Source organism: Calonectris borealis, chromosome 24, assembly GCF_964195595.1.
Source record: "Calonectris borealis chromosome 24, bCalBor7.hap1.2, whole genome shotgun sequence".
In the NCBI taxonomy this organism is placed as follows: domain Eukaryota; kingdom Metazoa; phylum Chordata; class Aves; order Procellariiformes; family Procellariidae; genus Calonectris; species Calonectris borealis.
The window spans coordinates 1,087,119-1,114,492 of NC_134335.1; the positions used below are offsets into that span (position 1 = coordinate 1,087,119).

At 48.1% G+C, this 27,374-nt stretch overlaps 1 protein-coding gene across 9 annotated transcripts in view; it reads right to left on the reverse strand.

Moving 5' to 3' along the window:
* The window catches only part of SIK3 (SIK family kinase 3), a 170,689-nt gene that overhangs the window by 21,840 nt on the left and 121,475 nt on the right, over positions 1–27,374 (reverse strand). For 6 of the 9 annotated variants that reach the window (XR_012677138.1, XM_075172843.1, XM_075172842.1 and 3 more), the window contains exons 2-9: positions 20,128–20,244; positions 16,661–16,724; positions 9,839–10,000; positions 3,474–3,598; positions 2,473–2,596; positions 1,177–1,295; positions 684–794; positions 374–517 (exon numbers count right to left, since the gene is read on the reverse strand). Coding sequence is in view for 8 of the 9 variants with exons in the window: in XM_075172843.1 (XP_075028944.1) it covers positions 374–517; positions 684–794; positions 1,177–1,295; positions 2,473–2,596; positions 3,474–3,598; positions 9,839–10,000; positions 16,661–16,724; positions 20,128–20,169 (891 nt within the window). In the remaining variant the exon portion in view is untranslated. Of the gene's footprint in view, positions 1–373; positions 518–683; positions 795–1,176; positions 1,296–2,472; positions 2,597–3,473; positions 3,599–9,838; positions 10,001–16,660; positions 16,729–17,310; positions 18,261–20,127; positions 20,247–27,374 lie in introns of those variants that run through there. The other 3 variants (XM_075172846.1, XM_075172845.1, XM_075172847.1) reach the window with 3 other exon arrangements.

A 27,374-nucleotide genomic window follows, 5' to 3' on the forward strand; every position in this document is an offset into this window, starting at 1 on the left:
CTTATGACCTGGCCTCTCTTAAAGCAACTATTAATTTCTTGGACAGCAGCACAAATTGAGGAAGAAGCATTGCACAGCAGTCCCGGTCTGCAAACTCCAGCTCCCCACCAGTAACCCTCACATTGCCTCCTCTCCTCTGTCACTAAGCTAACACAAGACGCTGTCTGAAGGGTATTCGCTAAACCCACAGCCAATGACCAAACCGTTCCTAATCTCAGGATTATGGCACCCTACATACTCATGAAGTTCTCGGACAAGGAACGTTTTGACAGTCCGGCCAGGATGAGGACACTCACGAGCAAGTCTGAGTTTAGCAGGTAAGGGACTGGCTGGCCTTCCAGGGCTGGAAGAACACTACGCAAGCGGGATCTACCTGGATGTTAGCAGAGGTGGGGAAGGTCATGGTCCGCGGCATACTTGGAGATGCTGCAATGCGCAGATTCTTGTGTCTCTTCAGACGGTCGCAGAGCAGGCTGTAGATTGCGCTGTAGTGATCATAAGCGTCGGCTCTTAACGACTAAAAGAGGAAAAAGACAAAGGGATCAGTTCTTTTTGTCAAGCAATAAAATACGCTCTGTACTGTGCTGAGGTTGCTGGGTTACTAGAGGTGATAAGCACCAAACACGGCCATTTGTTCTCCAACGGGAACAGGCAGGCCATGACTGTCAGCTGCGGCGGCTTACCTGAATGGTGCGCTCCTTGTCCAGCCCCATGTCCGCCATTGCCAGCAGCACATCCTCGTTCAGCGGCTCCATCTGCCTCTCAGTCTTCAGGTGCTGACACTCTGCTATCAGCTGTAAGAGCAGAGACGCAGACGTCAGTGCCGGCATTCCCACAGGCACGCCGATGAGTCATAACGCTCGGAAGAACCAATGCACCAGGCTCCGGCTGCAAGCTGGCATGAGCTTTGAAGGCTGATGGCACACCAATTCAAAATCCAGTGCCTTAGGCTCTCAATGCCAAGGGGAAAGATACAAAGATATACGCAGATGAGGAGCGATGTGGCAAGCAAGACCAGGAGACACAGAAAGCGGAAAGGCAGCACACCAGCACTCGGAATGCGAGTTCTCAAACAGCCGCAACGCACGTTGCAGCACTGCGTGCCCGGAGCCCGTTTGCAGCCCGGCAGGCACCACGCAGATCCCGCTCGCACACCAGCTCGCTTCTGCTTCTCACCCTGTCAAACTCCGCATCGGCCTCCCCAAGCTTCATCCACTTGTGTTTGCAGATCTGCTCCATGGAGAGCCGCTTGCTTGGGTCCAAGACCAGCATGTGGCGGATCAGATGTTCACATTCTGCAAGGGAAGGGAGAGGCTGGGTAACCCGCGGGGAGGGGCACGACTTCTGCAGGAGGCAGCCTCGCGCTGCAAGGGCGAAAGCGCTTTTTCTTTCAAAGCGACGCGCTTCTCTAGGAAGTCACGCGTAGCAAAAATATCGCTTCTCCTTCTGCGCTTCACACCCGTTCAGTCCCCGACGCGCCACTTTGCTGCAGACGTTTGATTTCCCCAGGCTAGGATGGAAGCCACCCAGGCCACCCGGCCCCTGTGCTGGTTGCCGCAGCCCCTAGGTGGCACCTGTCACCCTGTCCCTCCCCGCCTTGCCGGCACTGGCCAGGGGACACGGCTGGCTTGTGGGGGCGGAAGGGCAAAGTATCCTCTGAACGTTCCCCACTCAGCAACAGCTCGCCGCGAACGATTTCTCCATTGTATTACGTGTGCGCTGCCAGCACGGGGGTCTGCTGAGGCTCTCCCCCACTTGGGGTGGGATCTAAGCTTGCTTTAAAAGCACCCCATGTTTTACCACGCATTTTCTGCGTGAAGAGAACCTTTTCCCCAAGTAATAAGGCAGGCAAGGAAGCTTTCAGCTGGGAAACTCCACGCAGCCCATGCAAAATTATTCCTTAATCTGAGAGCAGGCAACCAAGAACCTACATATGACTCGTTCTTAAGTGGAGTTGGTTTTATCTGAGAATTAATCACACTTTTCAGAAACAAGATTTATCACTCAAGCGTTCAGAAGCATTTTTGCAGAAACAGGACGTAGACATTCATCTCTGATGGGGCTATTGCTGGAAATTCATGTGCCGAAATGCTGTAAAAAGCTTCTCGTCTAAAACAGGTATAGCGAAAGCTTCTATATTCCTAAATCGCTATTCCATTTTTAGCTTTCACATTTCCTAAAATTTAGGAGGAGTATATCTTTGCTAACATTTTGCTATAGTTTGCATAGTTATATGCATGAAAGCTGGGATTTTAAATAAGAGTATTTCGGTTTCTAAATTCTAGATTCAGAACTCATTTTAGCTTACGTTACAAACCACCATCCAGCGGATAAGCTTCCTGGCGTACCACTTCACTGGCATATAAATCAACTGGTATACTATAATTTAAGCGCTCCAAAGAATCTGTAAGCAGAGACGCGACCAGCGCCTGCCCAGCGCTGCAGGCGCGCCGCGGTGCGCGCACCCCTTACCTGTGGACATGAAAAATGGAATGCGAAATTTCCCACTGAGCACCCTTGCCCGCAGGTTCTGCAGCGTGCTCCCGTCGAAGGGCAGAGCACCGCAGACCAGCACGTACAGCACCACACCGAGACTCTGCGTCCGAAACAAAGGTCACGTCAGCAACGTTAGAGGGAGAGATCGGGAGACTGCAGTTAATTGCGGTAAATGTCATTTAAATAGAATAAAATAAAGAAAAAGCAAATCCCAATGGAAAGGACCTTGTTGACGTCGCACTCCCAGGCCAGCCCAATTCCTCCTTCAAACGTCAAGCCTAGTTTAGACTTTCTTTGGAGCCTCAGAAGCCAACGGTTAAAAGAAGCCTAGAGCCCCAGCCTGCCCGAGGCAGCCCCGCACCGCCGCGGCAGGCGGCTCTGGGCAATCTGCATGCCCAGACCAAACGCAGCTTCAGCCGACCGACCGCTGCTGTGACGGCGTGGCCATTTCAAACCCAGCTCTGCCACCCTTCCCTCCCGCTCCTCCGGCTGGGTGGCAGAGCCCGGGGAGCCCCGCGAGGGGAAGAGGCAGGACAGCAGGCAACCCAGCCAGTGTTGAAAGGCAGGGCTGCAGGGCAAAGCAGGCTTTGCGTTGCACAGCTAGTGCCACGGAGGAGACCGTCCCAAGTCTCTGCAAAAGCCTCCTACAGCAAAACTTGAAGTTGCCTCTTTCAGCGCTGCCAGACCAAGCCCTACCACAGTAAGTACTCTGCCATTCAACAGCAACGAAGTGAACCATATTTTTGGGAAACTAAATTAAAATGCATTTCTGGGCAACTAATATTTTTGGCATCGTGCCTCCCAATAAAGAAAACGTGACATAGTAGCCAGAATAAAATTCTAAAAGCATTTCTTCGAAAAACATTTTTTGCCGTATCATGGACTTTTCTCCGAGACACGTACAAAGTATTCGGGAAGGAAAGCCAAACAAACAGAGCAAAAACGAGATCAAAGTAAGAAAGAGGTTCATCGCATACCCAGATGTCAACCTTTGGCCCATCGTATTCCTTTCCTTCAAAGAGCTCTGGAGCAGCATAGGGAGGACTCCCACACCAGGTTTTAAGCAGCTGACCAGGCGTGAAGATGTTACTGAACCCAAAATCTGAAAGAACACAGAGAACTTATTAGAGGAATACAATCCACTCCGACTGTCCTAAACAAACGGTATTTAAGTAACTTGCCGAGTCTAGTAAAGTCACGTACAGTCCCGTAACAGATAACTGATACACAGACGTCAGAGAAACAAGAGTGCGAAAGAGGCAAGAAGAGTAAGAGCAACACTGAAACCACCTGGACAGAGTGCAACTTCTCTCCGTACTGAGACAAAAGACGACCAAGTATTAATAGCGGCACATCCACTTCATACAGTATAAAACACACCCCATTTAACCTGCTGCAAAATACCATGACTTAGGCCTGCTTCACACACTACAACCATATTGCTTTTGCTTAGCAGAACGCAAAGATCTTTCCAAAAGTTTGCTCTTCGCTTTTCAGCTGATTTCCATGCTGGAGTCAATACACCAGCAATCAGATCAACTAGGGTTGCTGCAAGTCAGGCGGATGGTTTGGAACGAGGCTTCCACCTTATATTCAAGAAATCTCACAGAAATCTTGTGTTGATTTCCAACCCTCAGCTTCTCCGATGTCACGTTTCACAACTTCATGAGGGCCAGGGCAGCCGCCAGCAAGGACAGAATGCCGACAAAGACAAAGAGAACGGGAAATTTTGATTTTCCAGAAAGCACTACATGAGCTGGGAACTTCAGTTATGGTGGGCAGCTCTACAAACCGAGTCAAATCATTCAAGAAGCAAATAATAAATCCCGCAAGAGAAATTAGAAGAAAGGTCTTAACCTTACGGGCAGTCAACCATCAGCTTACGTGGGCACTAATGGCATTCTCTGCTAATTAACTTGCCACCCCCTGGCACGCAGCTGGGACTTGCACTGGAAACAGAGTAAAGAAATCAAAGTCTGGATTCAAGAAAAGTGAGCTTTTTCTTATAAGAAGGAATCCTCATTAACCATTTCCTTCTTTTTCACCTCAACTGAAAAAAAGCAGATATACAGTCACAGTGAGGTGTCTCCGTGTCCCGCGAACAGGGTGTCCTTGGAAGCAAGCTCTATCAGAAGGAGCCGTGCTGCAAAGGTTATCTGCAAGCTGCTTTGCCTGTGTTTCTGCTAGAAGTGTGCTAGCAGGAGGCTGAGTGACATTAATGCACACAGACAGGGACCCACAGCAAGAAGGGCATTTTTCACGGCATTTGCACCAGCAGCAGATCCTCACGGCAGGCTTGTGTGAGAAATGCTGGAAAAAACAAGGACGGCAAGAAATACTCAGTTTGCAAATTCTGATTAAACCAAAAAGCATCGTGGCAAAAATATACAGTAGAGTGAGGCCAGCGAGGGCCAACACCTCTGCGCAGGAGGCACAGAAAACCCCGCCGGCGCTCCGCAGACAACGCACTAACTGGTGAGTCCGTGCTCCGGCTTGCGATCGCTGCTTTCCGTACAGGATTTTCCATGACCTAATTTCAGGTGACTCTCCTCTCCTCCTTCAAACAGCTTCTGCAAACCTCAGCAGACCACCCAGCACAGCTCGGCGCAGCTCCCGCTAGCTCAGCTCCAGGAGGGTACGGCCAGCTGTCCGCCTTCCCACCCCTTCGCAGGGGGCAAAACTCTCAACGCGGAGATGGTTTACGCTTGTGAAGAATACCTCCTGTGGCCTGTTCCTGCGGAAATACCTGGAGTACAGACAACGCTGCTCAAACCCTACCTCAAAGAGCACAGAGGTGGTAACTGTTCTTTAAAAGCATCACGGTATCAAAACAAGGCCGTTAAACACCCTTTGGGTTTTCACTGTCGGAAATGAAGTCATCTAAACTTCCAAAACATAGGAGCAGTCAGTCTTTGGAGGACTATTTCAGGGAAACAGCACACAGCTGCACAATCGTCTTTTCCACCTCTGCAAGCTTTTGAGCTGTTCTGCCTCACGTTTAAAGTAGGACGTGTAACAAGTGCCTGAATTACGGCTACCAGAGCAAGCAATAAAAACTACAGCGCTAAACGTATTTCCGTCTCCTAATAACAAAGCATTTGTAGTCAAGTTTAGATGTAAACTCCTTCCGACTGTGCAAGAACATGCTGGAATTTTGGTACTTCACATATTTTGAGCAAATTATTCTGGTTTAGTTACTTTTATTTATCCTTGTATGCACTTGAGTGGGCTTTGCAGCGCTTTGGGAACCAACCGTATTTTCAAAGCAGTGACTACTGCACGGCGCAGCCCGGCACCAGCTCCAGCTCTGGACAGGACAGAGGAACGAGGTGCTCCCCGCGCGGCCGCACCAGCCCACCAACCGGTCACGCCGCCGAGCCCCGTTCGACGGCGGCACGGCAAGCAAGCAGCAGCGCATTCTGCAGCAAGGGCAGAGCTGTGCCATGCCAGCTGGCAGCCGCCGCTGCCTCTGAACGGACATGCAACAGCTGCCTCCTGCAACCTTCTCTGCTTCGTAAGAGCTGCAGGAGATTGGCTGTCTTTGAAACTTTACCCCTCTTTCACATGGGGTTGAAATTAGCCCACAGGTTCACAGCTCTTTCCGACAGTGGAGAGGAGGCGGGCAGAGAGAGCAGCCCCGCAGAGCCTCTCCTGAGAGAGCCGGGTAGGAAGGCAGAGACGCCGCAAGCATGTCGGTGTTCAACCAGCAGGTCCTGGAGCTCCTGCGGTCAGCCCACGGCTGCCCCGGATTTCAGGTTGAAAAACCTCTCCCTGTGGAGAGCTGCTGCTCTACCCAGCACTTTCCGGGCTCCGGGAGAGTCACGCTGCTCGTCTCTGCGGGGAGCTGGAGCCAGACGGCTCCGTCTTACACGAAGCACTGCTCAAAGGCTGGAGACAGCTTCCAGAACCCACCTGTGCTGCATGAGCTGAAGTCAAGGCTGGTGAAAACAGCAGGCTTTTTAAAAGCCCCCCAAAAAGTTAAGGGGGGGCTTCGAAAACCCCAAAGCAGCAAACAACAAAACAAACAAAAACCCAAACTACAACTTAAGTAAACCTTCTTAAAAACTATGACAAGTCACCCCAGCCCAAGGAGATGTATAAATCCAAATCCCCAGGGAGCAACCAGGTCTCATTCCACAAACAGACGCAGAGGGAAAAGGGCGCTTTTAAAGAGGAAGGTAAAAGTCACAAGGATGTGATGTAGGGAAAATATTTAAAAGATACATCTCTGGGCTACAAAAAAGCGGGCCCAGTCCCTCCCGTTTCCTCAGAGCAGAGCTTCAGAGAGCTTTAGTATCTGCACAACAGGGGCTTTTATCCTCGGAAGGTGAAAGAGCGAGCAGTCTCTTGCAAACGAATGCAAAGCAATGCATAGATCAGATTCCTCTCTGAAACCATACCCCAGGAAGGCCTGGGTATTTAGCAATAATCTCAACTCCTGGCTGAACTCTCCGACGGGGAGCACAAGTGAACATAGTGCCAGAAGCTACTGACTCAGACTTGAGAAGGTACACTAGAGAAAAAGCATCCATGGGAAAAATGAGAGCCAGGGTAACAGTGTTTGTATCTTACTGTTTACGGAAAAATAGTATAGTCGCAACCAATCAAAAAAAATCCCAACCCCAAAAAGCAGACTTGTAGTCACCACCGAGTGAGAACAGCAGCGTTAACCCACTTCAAGACCGCTACGCTACCTCGCTAAGCGTCCATTACTTAACTAATGCCGAGTAAGGGACGCAAAGCTGCGTACGGAGGTCAGAGCTAGAAAATCTGCACTGGTGAGAGTCGGAAAAACTCCAGAAGCTGATGGCATTATGCACGTTACTAAAGGCTGAGCATATGGGTACCAGAAGAACCGCAAAGCTGTAGCCCCAGTCAGCTCTGGCTGTTTGAGATGACGCGCTGGCTCATTGCATCCTTCAGGCTATCTGTGTTGCTGCTACCTGGCAGATAAAAAGTGACCAGACCTACCAAGTGGAGCCTTCAGAAGACACTCGAGATATATCTATAGCTTCCGTCAGCTGAACATTAAATGCATTATTAAGAGGTTTGAGTTAGACACGGTTAACGGGTTTGGCAGTGAAGGTTTAGCTGATCCTCCACCCGGTGTAACAGGGCTTTGTGCATTTCTGCAGTATTTATTCTGGGAGGTCTGGTGTGAAAGACGTCAGTTGCTATTGCTGCTTTTTTTGCTCTTGAAACAATGGAAGAGCTGGTGTCAAGTTGTAATTAAGGAGTTATAGGGACAAAACTTAATACTCGGAAAATCCTATACCATAAACCAGCTTTTCCAGGCTACTTTTCAAATCGCTACTACATCTGCCTGCCAAGTAAAACACTGCCACCACCAGGGTGGGAACTATCTTCTAGAGTCCACTCTGGGAGCGGAGATTTGGAAGGAAAATAGTTTCCAACTCCCTTAGATAAAAAAAAGTTTCCACAATCTTCAGACGTTCACAGAGCTTGTCAGCACGCTCATGTGGACATTTCTTTAGGAAATCCAGCCGTATTCCAGTTTCTACCTGGGTTCGTTTTTAACTTCCTTCTTTCTTTTTATTTGCTAGGCACCCTCTCCCCTACGCACAGATTAGATTTTACCCCACGAACACAAGATGGCCTCAAATCACTAGTGCATCTGTTTGCATAAAACAGATACCAGCAAGCGCTGCTTATAAAGACCTCCCGAACAGCCCTTCCCGTAGGATCTCCATCACCCGCCACCAATCCCTTCCTCTGCCCCGTGCAGCAGCCACCAACAGGCGCTTGCTGCCGCCCTCCTTCAGTAGGGGGCTCTTGCCCAACCGTAGGAAACGCGTCTGACTGGCAAAACCAAGCCATTTTCCCCGTATTGGCGGCATGTTTCTCTCCGTGCCTGCACGCAGCGCGGTCCTGGGAAGCGTGAGCTACCAGGCTTTCAGCTGGCCATGAAATGCTGTACAGTGCAAGGCAGCACAGAGTCACTTAACACATAGGAAACGCTACGAACCACTCGTACTTCATCAGCGATGTGTCCTTACTCATCTTCTGCTCACAGAACAGCAAAGAGCAGGCTATCACCCTTGTGCCAGGGAGGACATGGTTCACGCTATTAAGCGTCTGGAGGAAGTTTCACAAAGTCCTTCACTCCTTTCTATTCCTTCCCTATTCCCTCCTCACAAAGTGAGGATGAGAGAAACCTAAGAAATTACTAATTATTTTACTACAAATCAAATATTAAACTCTACTCTAACACCTCCGATGGTACGTAAGAGAACATCAAGGCAACAAACAAGACTCTTTCCTCTCTCCAAGAGGAGAGTATTCCCCAACTCCCAGTATTAAAATTGCTCACAGACTGAAAAGTTTTGTAGCCCTAAGCACTTTAAAAAAAAAAAAAAAAAATCAAGTTACAAAACCTTGTAAAAGCCGACAGGCTCTCCAAGGAAGTCTGTTAAGAGAGGGGGCAACAAAGCGCTTTCCAAAAATGCTCTGCTATGCATTAGGCTCTAGTAGAATTAAATGGTAAGTATGAGCTCTTCCAATTCAAAAGCCCAGGAAATGAGATGACCAGGGCAGTATTAAATCCTCTTGTTTCAATCTGTTGCTACATAATCCCACAAAGCTAAATAAAGTCAAGTCTAGCCAGCGCATCACAGAGCCCAGCAGCCAAGGCTCAGTCTCATGTGCAAGGGGATCACAGACACGCAGGCCTGTGTTAGGTCAGCCTAGAGCTTGCCCAAGGTGCAAGCTCTCTGGAAGGGCAGTTACCAGCAAAAAACCCCACCGCCCAGCAAAACGCTGGGAACAGACTGCAAGGGCCTGTTTATTTAGTAACTTCAGCTTCTCTCCCTCCAATGAGTAAAATACCCAAAGCACTGGGGCTAATTCTCTTGCTCTGTCAGACAGCATAGGGAAATGATTCCAAGAGTGCCGTTTCCCCTTCACGGCTCTACCATAAACGCCGTCATCCTTACTTTCCATTCTTTCTCTCTCACCTAGTCTGACCTGCTTCAAAGAAGTCCTAAACTGGCAGCAGGACTCAAAACAAGGTCAATTTTTTAATATTAGTCTCGCCCATTATCCAGTGTATTGGAACACTGCAGTATCTATAGCCGCATATCTGCTTACAAAGCCAAACCAGCTTTATTTTTTTCTTTTATTTTGCGCTACTTGAAGGGAGATATAAATCTCCTGGCTACAACCTGGCAGTTTCAGCTCTGGGCAGCAGGCCACACAGAAATCCAAAGCTTCCTTTAGCTGCACTGTGCTTCCTTCTTTCTGAATACCTGGAAGCAGCCAATGCCTACATTTATTAACTTCTGAAAGCAGCTGCCTTCCTCCCACACTGCTAGTCTTAGCTCACCTGCTATTTTGATGTTAAGGTTAGCATCCAGAAGTAGATTTTCTGCCTTCAGATCTCTGTGGACTATATTGCGACAGTGACAAAAGTTGACAGCAGCCACTATTTGCTTGAACTTTCTCCGGGCTTCCTTCTCGGCCATACGTCCGTGGGCCACCAAGTGATCTGTAAGGGACGAAGCGAAGAACACCGGTTATTCACACCGGAGCGCAACCCAGACAGGGGCTTCTCGCACCCTTGCGGCAAGCAGTGCAGAGGACGGAGGTGGGGAACGACGCAGGCACCAGCGTGTCTTCCAGGTTCCAACCCCAGACGGGGTCACCACTGAAGCTACCCAGAAAGGGACTCGGGCACAGCGCTGCCACACCAGCCCTTACCTGGGCTGCCTCCAAGTGAAAGGCTTTAAAACTACGAACTTTCCTCTATTTAGAGGACAGCTGACGGGGCTGGCTGGAAAATCGGAACTCTTTTGTGGAAAGCGTAAAGGTTTAAAATCTTTTTCTACATCAAAATAAAACTTTTTCAACCTTTTCCTTCAGTCAAATACCAAGCCTCATACCACATCACCTCGACAGTGAGAGGAGCAGGTTCGTGGCCACACGCCATCCCTCCTTCCCTCTGTTTTTTCACAGGAAATGTGTCTTTGGTCTAACAAGCCTCACCGAAGGTAACTCTAAGTCCGGGCTAGTTACAGAGACAGCCAGCTCCCCAGCTTCAGCTTTCTAGCTGAAAACTGACCAGCTGCAGAAAGCGCCTAACATCATCCCTCTTCAGCGGGAGAGCCACCCGCGACCAGATGGAGTGAAACCCCGCCACGCTCCGCAGTTCACACCAGCTCCGCTCCAGCAGCCTGTGCATCCGCCTCTGGCCCACGCTCCCCCCGCTCTGGTGGCCACAGAGCACTCCACGAGGTACGCCCTGGCCGCGAGCCAGGCTAAATACTCCGACGGCGCACAAGCTCCCGTTACAAACACTGCAACTCGGCACAAAAGCACAGCTTCAGGAACAGTTTTACTTCTGCAATGCCACAAAAGACAGTCATCGCACACACTTCAGAACACGTGCAGGGGTTCCTGAGGCTCATAACCAGTCTCTGGGAATTTGCTACTGTTTCGGTGCAAAAACATACTTGCGATATTCAACAATGCATTTCATTATAAAAATGGAGCTTGCCTCTACTACGGAAATCTGAGTACTCTAAAATATTCGGTTGAAAATCTATACGCTCACTCAAAGGTCGCATTTGTTGCCAGCTAGGCTTTCCTTGGAAGCCAGCATGGCACACACGGACAGAAGAAGTCTCTCAGAGATCACAGAGGCAGGCATACAGCAGCCATCCAACCTTAATCAACCCACTTAAAACCTGAAAGCACCAGACTCACAGAAGCCACTCATCATACTATCCTGCAAGCAGGGATGGACAGGCAGGAAACAGGCAGTAGAAACGGCAGAGAAGGGAGGAGAAAAAGCATCCCCCTCCGCTGAAGCATCGGCAGAACAGGCAACAAAACTCTGCCAGGAAAAACGTAAAAGTCAAAGTAAGCGGCAGTTGAATTACGAAAGACAGTTATTACCTGATATTACCTACAATTTCCTAATATCTCTCTACCCTATAGCTAAAACTAACGTAGCATGGCAAGAGATAGGGGTAGGAACAGCAGTTTGCAAGATTATGGAGTTGAGGACAGCGCTACAAAAAACCCCAGGAGAAACCTGAGAAGCGTCCTGGAGAGCCCCCAGTAACCACACGCGGGACCAGAAGGGTTCCCGAGTTTCCCCAACTCGCGGGAAAGGTTTCGGAGATGTTTGCACAAGCCCTCTCCCCTCCAGCGCGGGCCACAGAGCGGGTTAGCAGAGGCACTAGCAAGCCAAACCCCAGGGGCTTATTATCTCCTTGCCCGTTTCAAGAGGCTGCTACTTCTCAGCTGGGCCGTGGAGTCAACCTCAAAAGACTTCTGGCCAAAAGTAGGCTGAAGTGGTTCATTTCACTCCATAAACTCCATTAAACTGGAGGGCTCGATAGAGAGATCTGTTCTTGAAAACAATAAAAATAAATCACTTCTGAAGGTTTCTCATCAGGTGGTTGTATTTTTCCCAGTCACCCATTAATTAAAATACCTGCGACATAATTGACTTGCAGTAAATACTAATTACCAAGATCCATCAAAGCAGTTCTGCTGGCTTCTGACTGCACAGCAACCTCCTTCTCTACATTTGACTACTCATGTTGTGCAAGAGAGCGAAGTTGTTTTTCAGAGAACTTGTCAATTAAGTTTTATTCATCGGATAAACTTATTCCATGACCAAATCGGAACCAGGGCTGGGGAAGGAAATCCATCACCCGTTCCAATACGACCCTCAAGTCACCTGCTAGGAAAAGCAAAATTTACTTTCTCAAATAGCCCCGTCGTATTTCATTAAGCCATTTGCATGGCCGTAAATTTTTTACTCTAAAGAGCTGGGACGTGACAAGCAGAGTTAAGCAAGGGCCTGCTCCAATTTAAGCACTACCGCTGATCAGCAGATAGTAGCTCAGCTCCTAAGCAAGACGAGGTCATTCACATCTTTTACTCCGCTTGAATCCGGGAGCACAGCCTGCCGATATAGCAAGCGCTCTTAAAACAGTGCAAGGCTCCAATCTCTCAACAGTTTTGAAAATATTTTAGAGATTCTCCTGTAGGCAAGAAATCAAATCCAGCTGCTGCAGCAGGGGTATTTCTGCAAGGCTCTCCTGGGTATCTTTTTGCCCAGACCAGGTTCACCTGTCCCCCCGCACAGACAGGGACACGTGCACTTCGCAGAGTCCTGCCCTCGGGGGCTGCCCTGCCAGACGTCCGCTCACGCAGAAAACTCTGCTGCCCCTTTTATTAGCCAGTCCTGCTTAGGCTGTGACAAAAATCTTTTTAGGTTAGGTGTGAAATTTCACTTTTCCTGAAGAAGTGTGAGTGGAGGCCGGTCCCCAAGCTCTGCACGTAGGCGCAGCACTCGGAGACCGCTGACATTTCTGCACAAGCTCCAGAGGAAGGACAGAAACAATGAAGCTACAGAATACTTCACATACCACCAAGGGCAACTGTATGCCAAAATTAACCATTGCAAGCTTAGTCTGCATAAACCTCTCGCGCAACGGAGGTTACAGAGATGACCTGAATGTTCAGCTGGGAGCCCGCACACTGATCTCGAGCGCAGCAAGTCCAGGAGCACCGACCTGCCGCGGGGTCGTACACACGTCAGTGTGCTCTTCGGGAGCTGAAGAGGCGTACGGCGTTGCTCCTCTGAGTGTTTTCCAGAGAGGAAGGAGTGCATGATTTCATTCCACAACCCTTAAAAACATCAGTTGCTGTTCTCTGTACTTATATGAAGCACCTGACGCTGCTCTCTGCATTAAAAACCACACTAAAATCCTACACTGAAGAAAAAGCATCTTCTGGTTAAGAGACAGGACTGATACGCAAGTTTCCACTTTTCGCCTCTAGACAGACTCCTTGCGCTTCTAAGTTGCTTTCTGTCTGGAAAGCAAACGCTGCTTAAGCTTCACATCTCCTCCGTGTGGTGGATAAAGTTAAACTTCCAGCGTGTTTGGCGCCCTTGTGCACTCAGAAGCAGGCTGACCTTCTAAAGACTGGTACCATGCTGTTTAACCCATCTGCCAGTTCACACTCAGAAAGCTTAGGACAAGCAGGAGGAGATGGAGAGAAGGGGCAGAGACAGCAGACGTGCTAACCACATTAACCAGATGATAATTTTGTCAAGTTTCCCGAGAATTTTTGTTAATCGACCAAGTACCCGTATTCTTGTCCATGAGGACTGCAGATTATTTACAGGATTCATAGTAAACAGCTGAAATCAAAACAGACTTTTAGACTATAGTCTGTTTGACCTCAAAAAAAGGACACTCGAGGGACCTGGAACAAAGAGCACCCTATGTTTAAAAGGAGACATTCATTTGTTCATAATGTCAAACCAGCAACCCAACCACACGCAAAGCATGCATAGGGACAAAAATATCAGTTTACATTTTGCCGCTTAAGCCCACAGCAAAAGCAAGTCTTCTCCCTGATCCCCACGCACCGCTATGCAAACAAAGTGAATTATCAAAACGTTTCCAGTAACAGATGAATCAAAGACACTTACGGCACAGCTTGGCCACTGAAGGAGCTATCAGCCCTTTTACTGGAAATTCAGATAACAGGTTGTAAAGCTCTTCTAGGTGCTAACCCAGGAAAGCCTGCAGAGCTCAGACCAACAAGGGACAAGAAAGGCAAGCATCCAACGCTGACTGACTTCAACTGTGGCCATTTAGAGAAACTACCATTCTTTCAGCTAAAAATTCCATTCTATATTACTGCCTCTGTAATATTTACAGTTGCGTGGTACAGTTTAAACCTTTGAAAGTCTTTTTAAAGCATCAAGGGAAACAACTTAGATGTACTTCTAACAAAACAGCAGATCACGGAAGCGTGACGCTGTATTTCAGATTATACGAGGCACTCAGCCTTACACCGAGCGTTTAGCATCCAGAAAACCATGGTTATCAGCCCCCGCTGCCGCAGCTCAGCGCTACACTTTTGCATTAAAACCTAGGTCATGCAGATGTTGAGACAACCAAGAAAAACAGATTAAACACTCAGCACAGGCAGGTTTAATACAGAGGATTCCCCCGTGCCCAGTCACGGACGCTGTGACAGCGACTGCATCGTCCATATGCACCTAGCAGCTCTCCCCGCAGCAAGCCCAGGGATTCCTAACAAGCCTACCGTAAAAGGGATGGACATTGCGTCGAAGCAACATGCAGACAAAGTTTTACCCTTAGTAACAGGTAAGCCCCAGCTTCCATCCGCTGCACTCGCTACGGAAGAGCCGGGGCGGGTGCGAAGCCAGCCCGCGCTGAGGTGCTTTCTCTCAACAGCGTGAGGACGTGAGATTCTTCGGTACTGGAGATGCTAACGACTGCAAGGAAACCTTTCCAAAATGGGTTGCCGTTTCCTCCCCGTAAATTGCTTCCGCTGTTAGAACAAAGTCTTAATGGCTCCTCAGGAAACTCTGATTACAAAAAGCTGAGACTTCAGTCTCCCCCTCTCTGCTCTAACGCGGAGGGCGCACAGGGCCTCCCGCAGCGCCTGAAAATGCTCAAAACAGGCTAGCGGGGGCACAGCCTCCTGGCTTCGGTCTGGGAAAACATCAGGGCTCTTACATAACTGGCTGCTCCCAGCTATCAACGAGGATAAAATGCTGGGCAGTGTAATGGAAATTAGCCATGCTAATGAGCTGAATTTACTACAGCATAAAATATTTCAGCGAGCAATTAGATTTTCACTTCGACTCATGCAGAAGGCTATTTTTGTAACCAAGAGCATTCATTCCAACTTTGTATATGAGCTTGCACATAGTTCTGGATTTAAAAAAAGATGAGCCCATCTCTGCCAAATTCAACTGAAGAGGGCGAAAAAGTAAAAAGTGATTTATACTTTTCTGCGGTGATCCACACAGAAGCAAACTCCAATACGCATTCAAGTGATCTTGCTGCAATTAGGGCTTGCGGCACAAGGTAAGATGAATTTCACAAGCCTTCAGAACTGTTGGGTGCCTGGCACCATGATTCACGTTTGAGGAGACAACTGGAAGACTCAGCTGGAGGAAGCCGGGTTTTTCACCAGGCGATCCACACTTTCCAAACATCAGCTGCTACTTGCTTCTTCCTTCAGCTGTCACCTTCTCAGAGAAGAAATCCAAAGGTCATGGACAATGTGAGAAGGCGGCATGACAACCATCTACAAAGGTACTGAGGAACTGCTATTAGATTATATTCACTGGAAACCAGCATTTTTCAGCTCACGTTGTCTTATTTCCCTTAACTTGGGCTCTTCTTGCTTCACTAAGAGCTTCATCTTTTATTACAACTCAGCCTCAGTTCCAGCAGAGCGAGAGGCTCTGACATCAAAAGCGAATCTACTGCAGTGACTTAACAGGACAAAAAGGAGAGTACTTCCATTTAGCTGACAGGCTGTATGTGACTGTCCTCACAAGGACATTGCCTGGAAGCAGATTTAAGCCAGCTCGCTTCAAGCACGAAGGCTTTTCCCCCTTTTCTGAGGCTCACGTTGGTTAAGCTAGGAAAGACCAACCTTGCAGAATTCTGACTCTGTCACCTGGCACAAAATTCCAGCGTGTGAGTAAATCTCTATTTCTACAAGTTTCTTATTGGTCATGGCAATAAAACAAACAAATTAATAAATCAGTCAACAGTTCTCGCAATTGTGCTGCACAGATACTTTTTCCCTTTAAAGAATAGCTTCTGTGGTCAAGAAAGCTCAGCCAAAACATTGTTAGCAGACAATGGAGTTTAAAATGGATGTAACTAATACATGCTAAGATAACATCAGCCTTCAAAAAGATAAGAAAATACATGGTTTTGAGAACAAGATACTACAGAACCACAGGACAGCCTGTTTCTTTGAAAGCTACTAACACACACCAACACTTCCGCTACAGTTAACGAGTTTCATACAACTTGCTGGGAAGCAAAGTATTCAGCAACACTTTAAAGGCCAACTGGATGACTATTTCCAACATCTTTAATCCCAAAGTCAGCATAAAAGAGGAGCAGCACCACCTGTCAATGAAACCCAAAGAAGAAACAGAGGTTACGGAAGTTATTTTTCCATCAAGTTGGTATCATTTATTCCTTTACCCCTCTTGTCCATGGAAAGTTTTCAGGCTGATGGGCATCTCTCAACTGAAACAAGAGAGTGTGGCAGCTATTTTCAGTTTACTGTAGTTGACCAAGTGCATTATCTGATTAAAGAATGCAATAAATGTACTTACCAAATATTTCCCCTCCACTAGCATACTCTGTCACTAGATAAATCATCCTCTCCGTCTCCATAACCTGGACGCAAGGACAGAAAAGTGACAGATAAGGAGACTGCTGTGCGCAAAAAGAAATGTAACTAATTGAAAACTTTTATTCCTTCTATAACACATGTAACCGCTTTCAGCAAATCAAAATTATTGCCTTCCCATGCTTTACAGAGCTATGCAAAGGAACGGACAGGAACTGGGGAAAGAATCAAACAAGTTTTAAACACTAAATCTGTAACTCAGCACAACACTTCACCTGCATCTTCCTCTTCTTCTATTTCCCCTGCCTTTAGTGTTTGCTCCCCCGTCTCGCCTTGTTCTAGCAGCCTGGGAGAATTTTCAGGGCTGCTGCAACCAAACGAGTTCACCCTTCTAATGAACCAGTCCATTGCAGGCACTAAAACAACCAGCTCAATTTTGCCAAAGGGGGGAATATTCCCTGAATCGGTAAGTGACTTTCAAATGACTCAAGACCTATTAGAAATAAACCAGAGCTCAGGCTTTGCTTTAGGGTGTCCACACGTTTCAGCCAGGTAACACCCCATTTTTAACAGTTTTTAACACACATTTTTAAGAGAGTATTAGGATTTTGGGGCCGTAGCAGCCCAACACACCAAGGCCAGCAATTTATTAGGTGGGATTTCTTTAAAGGACCAGGCGTCGTGCAGACAAAGGCAGCGAGGGGCTGACAGATCGATGGCACGCTCGGCACAGCAGCGGGGCCACCGCACAGGACTCTCGGAAGCGTACCGCTGATTTCAGAGCACGGTCCTATCGCCCTTAGTGAAACCCGCACTCCAAAACAACCTCAGAGTCCCAAACAACTTCTAGGAGAGTCCCTGTCAGGATGCAGAAGAGAAGAGCGGAGGGCAAGGCACCATATGCTAAAGACAGGCCTCAACTATATTTTTAATGCATAATAGACAGCGGGTGATGTACAACCACACCGAGCACACAAAAAGCAGCAAATAACGCCTTCCTGCCTGCAGATTTGGTAAGGGTGGCTCCGAGGGCTGTTTTGTGACCGGATTATGTTCTGTGACCCGCCTTCAGCAAGAACACGCTTGGGGTGTTCTCCAAAACTTGATGCTATTTATTTAACAGGCTTCGCAGCCTTGTCAATGGAAAAAACACACCGTGTTTCGCTTCCAGGACCGCAGCACTGAATCTCTGGTGCCAGGCCCCACAGGTCCATTTCGATACTCCGGGGTGTTTAGAAAAGGCCTGGGAACGTTTTGGTTTTGTTTTGCCTTTTCTGTTTCAAAGAGAAGCGAAAGTTCACCTTTTACACGAAATGGACTGTTATGCCAACAGAGAAGCTGGGTACTTGGAGCCCAACGCCGCCGCTTCTTACTAAGAATTAGGACTGGAACACGTAGTCTCCGTATTTTAAAATATACGTGCCTGATCCAGGCTACGGCAGCTGCTGAAACAGCTGGATTGCTGTTATTCTGAGTGGTAAAAGGGAGTATAACAAAGATGAACCTCAGTTCTGCTCAAGCGTCACAGGGCATGAGATACAGCTCCCACTTAATGGTGATACTACATGTCCAGAAAACCCTTCATTAGATATTTTTAAGCGCATTTCTGTTTCCAGACAGAATCTCTTATATTACAGACTACTATCATTATAGACACTCTCCTTTTTCCCTTGCACCTTTTAAGTTTTATAAGCTCAAGGAAATGTGATTTTTAAACTCAGATTCCTGATGAGAAGCTGTGAAAGACTCTGAATTCCCAACTCCAGGTTTTAGTAGTTCTTCTCTAAAAATAAATGCCACTGAAAGTACCCAGAAAGAACGGCCAGATGAAATATGCTCCACAGTGGGTACTCTTTTCTCACCGTAGCAAAGCCGAGCCACGTGTCACGCGTTCAGTATCATACCAAAAACTTCAGATGAAAAAAATAGAGGTTGAAAAAGGTTTTTTTGGCTCAAAAAAAAAAGCTTTAAGGAGTCAGTTTGCAAAGAAGCATTCCCTAAGTACCTTAAAAATGTCGCAATTCTGCAGTGTCTGCTGTAAGCATCTCACACTTGGAGGTTTGGCTAAAATAGCTAAACATTAACCTCTGTCACGTCTACTCAGTTTTAACTATTTGGAGTCCAAATAAATACTCGTATCTATCAGGCACAGATGAGAAGCAGGGCGGGCTTGAACAGACAAGACTTGGTTCTAGGGAACGGCAACTTCTATTGAGAGTTACCACAACTACTCCCTTAAAACGCACACAAAAGCACTACATTACAAAAGGAAACAACCCCAGCATATTTCCCTCAGGATTTCAACTTTTGAACATTCTGAGGCCTGCCATCCGAGTCAGGCAGCCACAAACAGGAGACCAACCACCTTAATTAGTCTCTTGCACCTGAACACTTCCCCAAGACGAAGGGCCCTGGACAACCCTTTCTCTGCCTTGCGCACCAGCCCAAAGAAGAGCTAACTTTCCACCCCCAGCTCGGATGGAAGTCCCCTCCACTCCCAAAACAGCCTGTGACTGTGAGCCTTCTGGCACGTGTACTGCTGCAGCAAAGGGGCAGGTAGTTCTGGCAGTCAGTGGTCAGCTCTAGCGGGATCCTGGGAAGGAGCCTCTGTCCCACAGCTTCCCAGAACTGGGACTGCAAGCAACAGAGGAGAGTTTGTACAGAGCTTTTTAGCACTCTTTGGTTGTAAGTCACTGCTTGAGCCCTTGTATCAGAAAGGCCCGAGGAGGGAGTCTTTCATCTGCCCAACAGCTTCCAAAATTAGCATTTCACCAAGGTGGTGGCCTCCTTTATTCCTCTGCTCCCACCGCGCTGCTGTCTGCTTGTCTCCGGCCTGTTGCAGCTTCCTTGCTGTTCTATCTGATCATGCAGTTGGAGGGGCACCACCAAATACATGCATAAAAGGCAACACGCGTGAATTCCATCCCTGGTGGTTTTGTTTGCAGACTAAAAGTGCCAAACAAGCCGGAGAAAAAGTCTGCAAACAATATTCAAAGGCAGGTGTGCTGCTGCTATTGGTCGCCTTCCAGGAAAGCACAGGGCAGACCAGCAAGTCCTCGGGGCCACAGGGCAACTGGGCAGGGGGAGAAGAGCAGGGGAGCCGCAGGCTGTCAGTCCTGCTAGCGGGTGAGACTTGCTCTCTCCCTTAAATTGAGAAGGGGAGCCCGCATCCGGTTTCAACTGGGAAACTGAAAAGCACACAATAGCCATAAATAAATGGCAAGAGGCCAGCCCACAGCGGAAGCGTGATCTCCCAGAAAAGAGAAGGATTAGCCACACTTTCCCCCCCCGCCCCTCCAATCAAAGTACTCTGAGACCTTGAAAACATAAAGGACTTTCCCAGTATTTCACCTAGGAGAAATGGAGGGATAACCCTAGAGAAAGCACTACTATACACTGTAAAGCTACACAGTGCAGAGGGATGGAAAACCCACTGCAGAGTGCGCCTACCTGGTACAACCTGATGATATGTGGGTGGCAAAGCATCTTCATGATCTGAACTTCTCTAAATATCTTCTTCAGGTTCTCTTCATCCAGCTGTGTCTTATCAATTATCTTTATGGCAACCTAGCAGAAGGGGAAACAAAAGAGAGGTTATTGACCCAATTGCGAGGAAAAGCATTTTTAAAAACAAATACTGCATATAAGACCCTGCTGGGCTGTACGAAAACAGAATACACGGTCCCTGCCTCAGAGAGCCTGGGATCTCTGAGCAGCCTCCCAGAATCCAGCCAGCTTGCCGTAAGTTGGGCCAGAAGAAGCTTTGTTTCCTAACTCCCAGCATATTTTCCCTACAGAGGGTACTTCGTCAAGGGAGCAGCATTGCAGAAGGCAGTGGGATTTTTAGACTGTTGCCCACTACCGCAGTACAGCATGCTCACCCAATACTCTGCTGAAAAGCAAGTTATTTCTGAACTCCTGGATATATTTCAAACGAGCCCAAACATTTGTTCTGTTTGCTCAAAGGAACCGGTTTCCTAGATCTCACCACCCAGCTCCGCTCTTCAGCCTCGCCACTGTCGTGTTACCCTACCACTGGAAGGATGTGCCCAAACGCCAGCCTAGAGAGCTGCAGTGCTTCGGCATAAAAGCAGCAGGCCAGAAGGAGAAGTTGCCAGCTAGCCACACAGAGGGGGAACGGCTTTCGGGGACTGAAATCCGGACGCAAGTGGAATGGACTCTACAGCATTATCCGCACAACGTCTTGCTATAACAGGGCTGATAAATACGAGCAGGGATGGAAATGGGGGGGGGGGTGTCAGGCTTCTAACAGTCAAGGCATTTATTGATCTATTTTAAAACAGAAGTGCTCTATAACGCTACACTAACATAGTTTAAACAAGTCTAAGTGCTTCCAGTCAGCTGCTCTCCAGCCTCGAAGACCTCCTCGCTTCTCTTCCCTCCACCTTCCCCGGCGCTGGTGGCTCCCAGCGCTTTTGGGCACGGACAGTAAAGCCATCAGACTCCAAACAGGGAGACGCTTCTGTGCTAAAAAGTACCTCCCCTCAAGTCCACTGCAAGAAAGTAATTTGTTTCATCCGACACGCACAGATAATACGGGAAGGAATCTTTTCTGGAAAGCCTGATTTAGCAGGGAAGGCAAGGCAATCCTCTCAGCCAGCGTGATACGTTGCTGGAGCAAACAGCTGAGAGAAACGGCTGCTCTTACTGGCAGAGGAACATTTGCACTGCTTCTTCTAAATCAGATTTCAGCCTTGAGTTAATAAGTACCTTCCTCCCCACCAAGAAACATCAGTGCGAGCGAGCAGCTATAGTATGCCAGCCTAGTTCAAGATTTGTGGGCTGAATTAACATCCACCAGCAAGTTTTCTCGCTTAGAGATGACACTCTCCCTGGGAAAAGAGCCGCTTTTACAAATCTTCTCCTGGTTGCTTTGCTAAAGCATAATTTACAAAACTTCTGTCAAGGAAGACTGCAGAATCATGCAAAGACATGGGGAAGGGCATGCAAAGCAGCACTGCGGTAAAAAGCGCTGATGAGGCACAACCAGAAAGATTTGACACAGGAGCCCAAAGCCCAATTACATAAATGCTTAGCTTGTAACAGACTCCAGTGTTCGCTAGGGACGCGGACAAGTGCTCCACACACAGAGGCGTGCCATGTCCGCGGACAAAAAACCACAGTGGCACACGATCCGAAACACATGTATTTCTGCTCTAGCGCCAAACCCCAAGCGCAGTGCCAAAGGATGCTCTAACAGGCATGGTGCTGTTTGGAGAAAAAGAAAAAAAAAAAGGATCTTCAGGATCTTTAAGGGAACAATCTGAAGCACATGAAAATTAAGCTTCATATTTATGATAAAATCCTTGCCAGGGGAATAACAGCCCTGCATGTAAGCAGAACACAGCAGAATCCCAAAAAGGCACCAAGTACAATAAGCTGTTTCTTTCATTTGAAACCCTTAATTCAGAGTACAGGAATGATTCCAGACTTCTAAGTCACTGAGCATGCTTCTACAGCAAGAACAGAAGCTGAAAGGCAGCCAGGTCTGGCACTCGGCACTAGAAGCTGCTGGCAGGAACGGGGTTAGAGCCGCGACACAAGGTGAAACAGCAGAACCGGACCCCGCTCCGTGTCGCTGCCAAGCACTAACCGGCAGTGATTTAAGAGGGTGACGAGCCGCTGCTGTCCTGTTCTAGGCTGGCGGCGTTCCGGGCTGCAGCTCATCCTCTGCTGAGGAGCAGGTAGGTGAGAAGCGCATGTTTCATTAGCCATGGTTCTGGCAGATCTGCACCGTGTAGTTTCAAGGACAACGCTCAGGACTGGACTGGGAAAGTTAAGAGAGCCAGAGGGGGCTTGGAGAGCACTCACTACGTGCTTTCCACCAAGGATTTTCCCTGCAAGAACCAGCTTTTGTAAAGCTTAAACCAATATACATAAAAAACCTAATAGAAGCTTCCTCAAAGAGCGAAGCCAAGATGTCTACCAAGAGACATGAGTCATTTTCAGGCACCAATACATAAATGAAAATCCACAGATCTGGAGTATTCCTAAGCTCATTTCCCAGCTCTGTATTTGCTCTAAGGAAATCTCATTTCCCAGCTTAATTATACGGCTTGAGTTGACACTCTTGGCCAAGTTCAAGTATGTAGAGCATTTGATTGAATGTAGCTCGGTCAGCAGGGCCAGACAAAGCAGAAGAACTGAATTACTCTGTTTTTCTCTCTGATAACGTGGGGCAGGGAGAACCGGGCTGCCATCTCCCCTGCTTGCCTGCCCCACGCTTGTCACCTTGCTACGCCGTGTGCTTTACACGCAGTGCCCTGAAACTCCACGCCCACGAGACACACACCACCTCAATCGGTAGCAAAGGAACACAAACGCCAGCCAGAAGATGTCTTCTCGTGAAGCATCTTACCGGGAGTTCGGCCAAACGGGTGGCCCTTGAGCAAACCTAAACCCATCCTCAAAGGCTATGAGGAGGAGAGACCTGGCATTTCTGAAGCGGTTTCTTCAGAATGTTTTCATTCCATTCAAATGCCGCCAGCAACTGATGTAATATAAAAGGTAAAAGTCTCCTGAAAAAGCCTGGGGAAACCACCTTGTGCTCCGGTTTCAGGAAATTCAGAGCTTCCTCGCGAATGCGCGAGGGTGGAAGTAGGAAATCCCCTCCGCGCTCGCCGCAGAAGGGAGAGCGCAGGGAATTTCAGGGGTGGGGGCTTGCGTTTCACCTGGGGCTTTGTGGAGGGACTCTATTTGGCTTGTTTCAGAGGTTTACTCTTTGGTTTGTTTCAGAGGACTGCTTTCTTTCCGGAGGGAAGGAGTGGTTTAAAGGTTTTCCAGAACAGACCAAGTTGGTTTCTCCATTCCTGCATTTCCCAGCTGGCTAATGTTCTCCCTTCCCTTGAAAGATGATTCAGGATTTCAACAGAAAAAAAGACTGGCTGAAGTCCTCTGGTCACATCAGCCAGACTGACTTCATCTAAAACTCGGCCGCGGGGAAACAGCCACAATGGATTCAGCCTTGTGAAGTGCACGCTCTCCTTCCTTTGGGACAGTCCGCCCTGCCTAAGCATCCCCACCAGGAAAGAGCCCCTGCCACTGCACGCCCTCCTCCTCCTGGGTCTTGCTCCGTCCTCCAAGCTGTCCACGCAGGTTGGCCAAGCTGTCCACGCAGGTTATGCACACAAGCTCGCAGCTTTTGGTTGCGGTTCTTCCTGCTCGCAGTAACTTGCTGCTGCCATCACAAAACCATCTCACCCCAGGAGAAAGCATCAAGAAAGTACCGGCAAATAGGTTTCTCGCTCCAGCCGAAGGGAACACTACTGTTTATGGCACCACTAGAACTAGAGCTCTGTGATATTACTTATGCAAGAAGAATGATTTTCAGGTAGTCTCATGAAACACCAAAAAAAACCCAAACCCAAAATCAAGTGTGTTCCCTCACGCTTACCAATACCATATGAAATATAGAGAAGAGAGAGCAAGACTAAACGTCGTTAAATAAAGCACAAATTCAGCTCCAATTCTTAAACGATGAAATACTATAAAAAAGGAGTCTGAAAAATTAACTATTCTTTTATCAGAAGTTAATGAAGCTTACAGGCAGCAGGATATATGCCAAGTCTGGAGCATACATGCTGCTACCAATTAACAAAATGTTCACTCCATTTCTAAACATTTCAGTTTTTTCATTCTTCTTGGATCCAGGCAAAACTTACGCTAGTAATTTGAGGAGAAATTGTTATTTGGAAGAAATGTTAAGTTGCTAAAAACAACAGTTGGTGAAGAGAGCAAGGTGTTCAAACCGACGCTGCAAGTCACTGTGGAAGTCTTGCTCTTTGGAGCCAGGCAGCTCGTCCATTTTATTTCCAGATTTTTCTTCTCCGGGTGCACTACAGCTGGACACTGCTCTGTATTTTTTTTTTATTCTAAAGCTGTGCTGCGTATGCGTGCATGCCAGGCAAAAGCCTTGTGAGAAGCAGTGGAAATTTCAACCGCAGATTAGCATGAAAGCAACAGGGGTAGCTGAGGATCTAAGAGAGGCACTGGAACTCTGGGAGGCCAGAAGGGCACAGGCAGTTGCCACCGGTATCAACATGTCCCCCCGCACCACACAGGAAGTCAAGAGGGACAGAAACTACGTTTCAGGCCAAACCGGCAAGCTGCTTTCACCGCACCCCCCGAGGCCCCCAGACGTGAGCCCCCAGGCGTCCCCAGCGAGCCCGGGCTGCCCTGCTGCCCCAAGAACCGACCATTTTCTGCATCCCAGCATGCAGAGCCTTTGCGTTTCCCAGCTATCAAAAATATAGAGTTCTCCTCAAGTTCCCAAAGTACAAACAAAATTCTAAGTTCCTATTCTGCACTCGGAGATCAGATTTTGAAATCTGGTAGCCACCAGAGCCAGAAGATCACGCCAAGGGTGAGAGTCTCCTAAACGAGGCACGAGTCTTGGTACAGGAGAGAATACCTACTTGCGGGAATTAAAGTTCATATAGACGTCCTGTTCATCAGCTAAGCGTGGCTACTATTCATACAGACTTCTTGAATCAATGCTGCCCTGCCGACAAGAAGGGAAATGAACTGCTGGGTGCCCAGGCAGATGGGCAGGAGGAGGACGGGGGTGGCACGGGGACAGGGAAAGGACGGCCACCGTGCTCTTAACTGCTCCAACTTCTTGGAAAGTATATGAGAGGGAAAGAGGTCGGAGCAAACAGTCTCTTTTCAGTGGAAAGGAGCCACGAAACAGTGAACACTTTCTGCTGCGCAGCGAACAAAGGCAAAACCTAAAGACCCTGTCCTGGGCTAACATCTATTACTTCATGCAACACATTTGCTTAGATCTAATTATAACTATAATTAAACTATAATTAAAATTTTCTGCATGAATGATTATTCCATAAAGAAACCACCTTTTCCATTTCAGTTCAGTTGTGTCTATAGCGGCATAAGTTAAAAATCAGGAAAAAACCCACTTCTTTCGGAATGCGACCATGTGATCAGTCTAATCAGTAATCGTTATAAAAGTATAATTCTGCCAGTAAGCGTTCCCATAAGGCAGCAATTGATCTCCTCACTGTAACAAGAGCCAACAGATGGCACCGACAAATTGACTGCATTGAAAGAAATCAACATGTTTATTTAGGAGAAACACATTTCCTACAATTGTTCCGAGGAGTCATCCTGCTCCAGATTCCTCCTGGAAAACCCTCAATAAACACTCACTGGATGCATTCTGCTGTAGATTAACGCGACCGTGCAACTTGGCTCCCGTGTTGCTCGGTCAGGGCACGCGGCAGAGCACAACTGAATGAAAAGCTGCCACTGGTGCAGGTCTTTGGACTAATAAAGGACTAAGCCTGGAGAAGGCCAATCTAAATGCAAAGGCAGGCACCTGAATTCCTTCTACATTTGCAAGTTACGTCAGCTAAGAAGCCCTCTCCTTTCCAGCCACTAGAGCTACAGCCTTACTAGGCTGACAACATGAGCTCTCAGAGGGACGGACCGAGAAGAACTTCTCTTTCCAGCTGCTCCTGCCTGCCAGAAACACTTGGGAAGCTTGGGAACGTGTCCTGTTTGGATGAAGCAGCTGCTGGAGGGGTAGAAACCACTCCAGTAAGCAGATACTGAAGCTGCACAGGACCTTCAGGAGAACTCCAGTAGCAGAGACCAGAATTAAGACGGGGGGGGGGGGGGGGGGGGGGGGGCGAAGAAAAGAAAAAAGGAAACATCAAAAGAGAAAAACCTGGCATCAGCAGCAGGTGCAAGCTGCAAAGCGTGGCAGTCCCGGCCTAGCGCCCACAGCGCAGCGCACCTCGGGAAACCTCTAGGGTACGATCACATTTAGATGTTAAACACAGCATCCTCCATACCTTCTCTTTGCAAGCGGGACGGTGAGCATTAGTTGCTGCAATGCCCCTACCAAGGGGCCGAAGCTCGGCCGTTTACTCCCTCCAGCTGACCTGCACCACTCTACACGCCCCGGTGCCATCACGCACCCCGTGCCGCCACCGGGCTCCGCCATTGCCTCTTCCCCACGTTAGAGCTGCCTAGTCAGAAGAGCTCTGCAGAGCAGGTGAGCAAGCAAGAATATACAGAAGACGATATGCATATCAGCTACATGTAGAGGCACTTAACTGGCATATGGACAGACGGCTGTGATAAGAACAAAACTTGAACTCCAGGCTACTGGAGGTCGTGTCCCCTTCCGGGAGCTCAGTTTGATCGATGTCGCTCTACAGCAACACCGCGTTTCCGTATGGACAGTCGGATGGCAGAGGCACATGTTTTTCAGGCAAGCTGTCATCACAAGTCTGCTTATGTGTTTAGGGTCACTAAAAGTGATCTCTCTAGATGCAAATAGGCATCTTGTGCAATTTTTAGTCATAAGAAACGCTCGACAAGAAAGATGCACTAACCGACATTCTAGATACCCAGACAATAGCTTGTTACTGACCCGGCGAGACTTCTCGTGACAAGCTCACGGGCAAAATAGAGGCATCTCCTCCTCGGAATTAACTAACTAGCAGAATCCATATAACTAAAAGTGATGTAGCAGATAAAACTAGGCCATTCTGCAGCAAAATCGGTGGCTTTCGGAGGTGGCACAAACGCAAATATTGGCAGCAACTGAAAGCAGGAAACTGCGGACCAAGATGCGTATAGAAAAGTTGCATTTGCTCAGGAAGGAAGTTATCACCTTGTCCACATCCCTCTTCAGAATCAATGCAGTGACT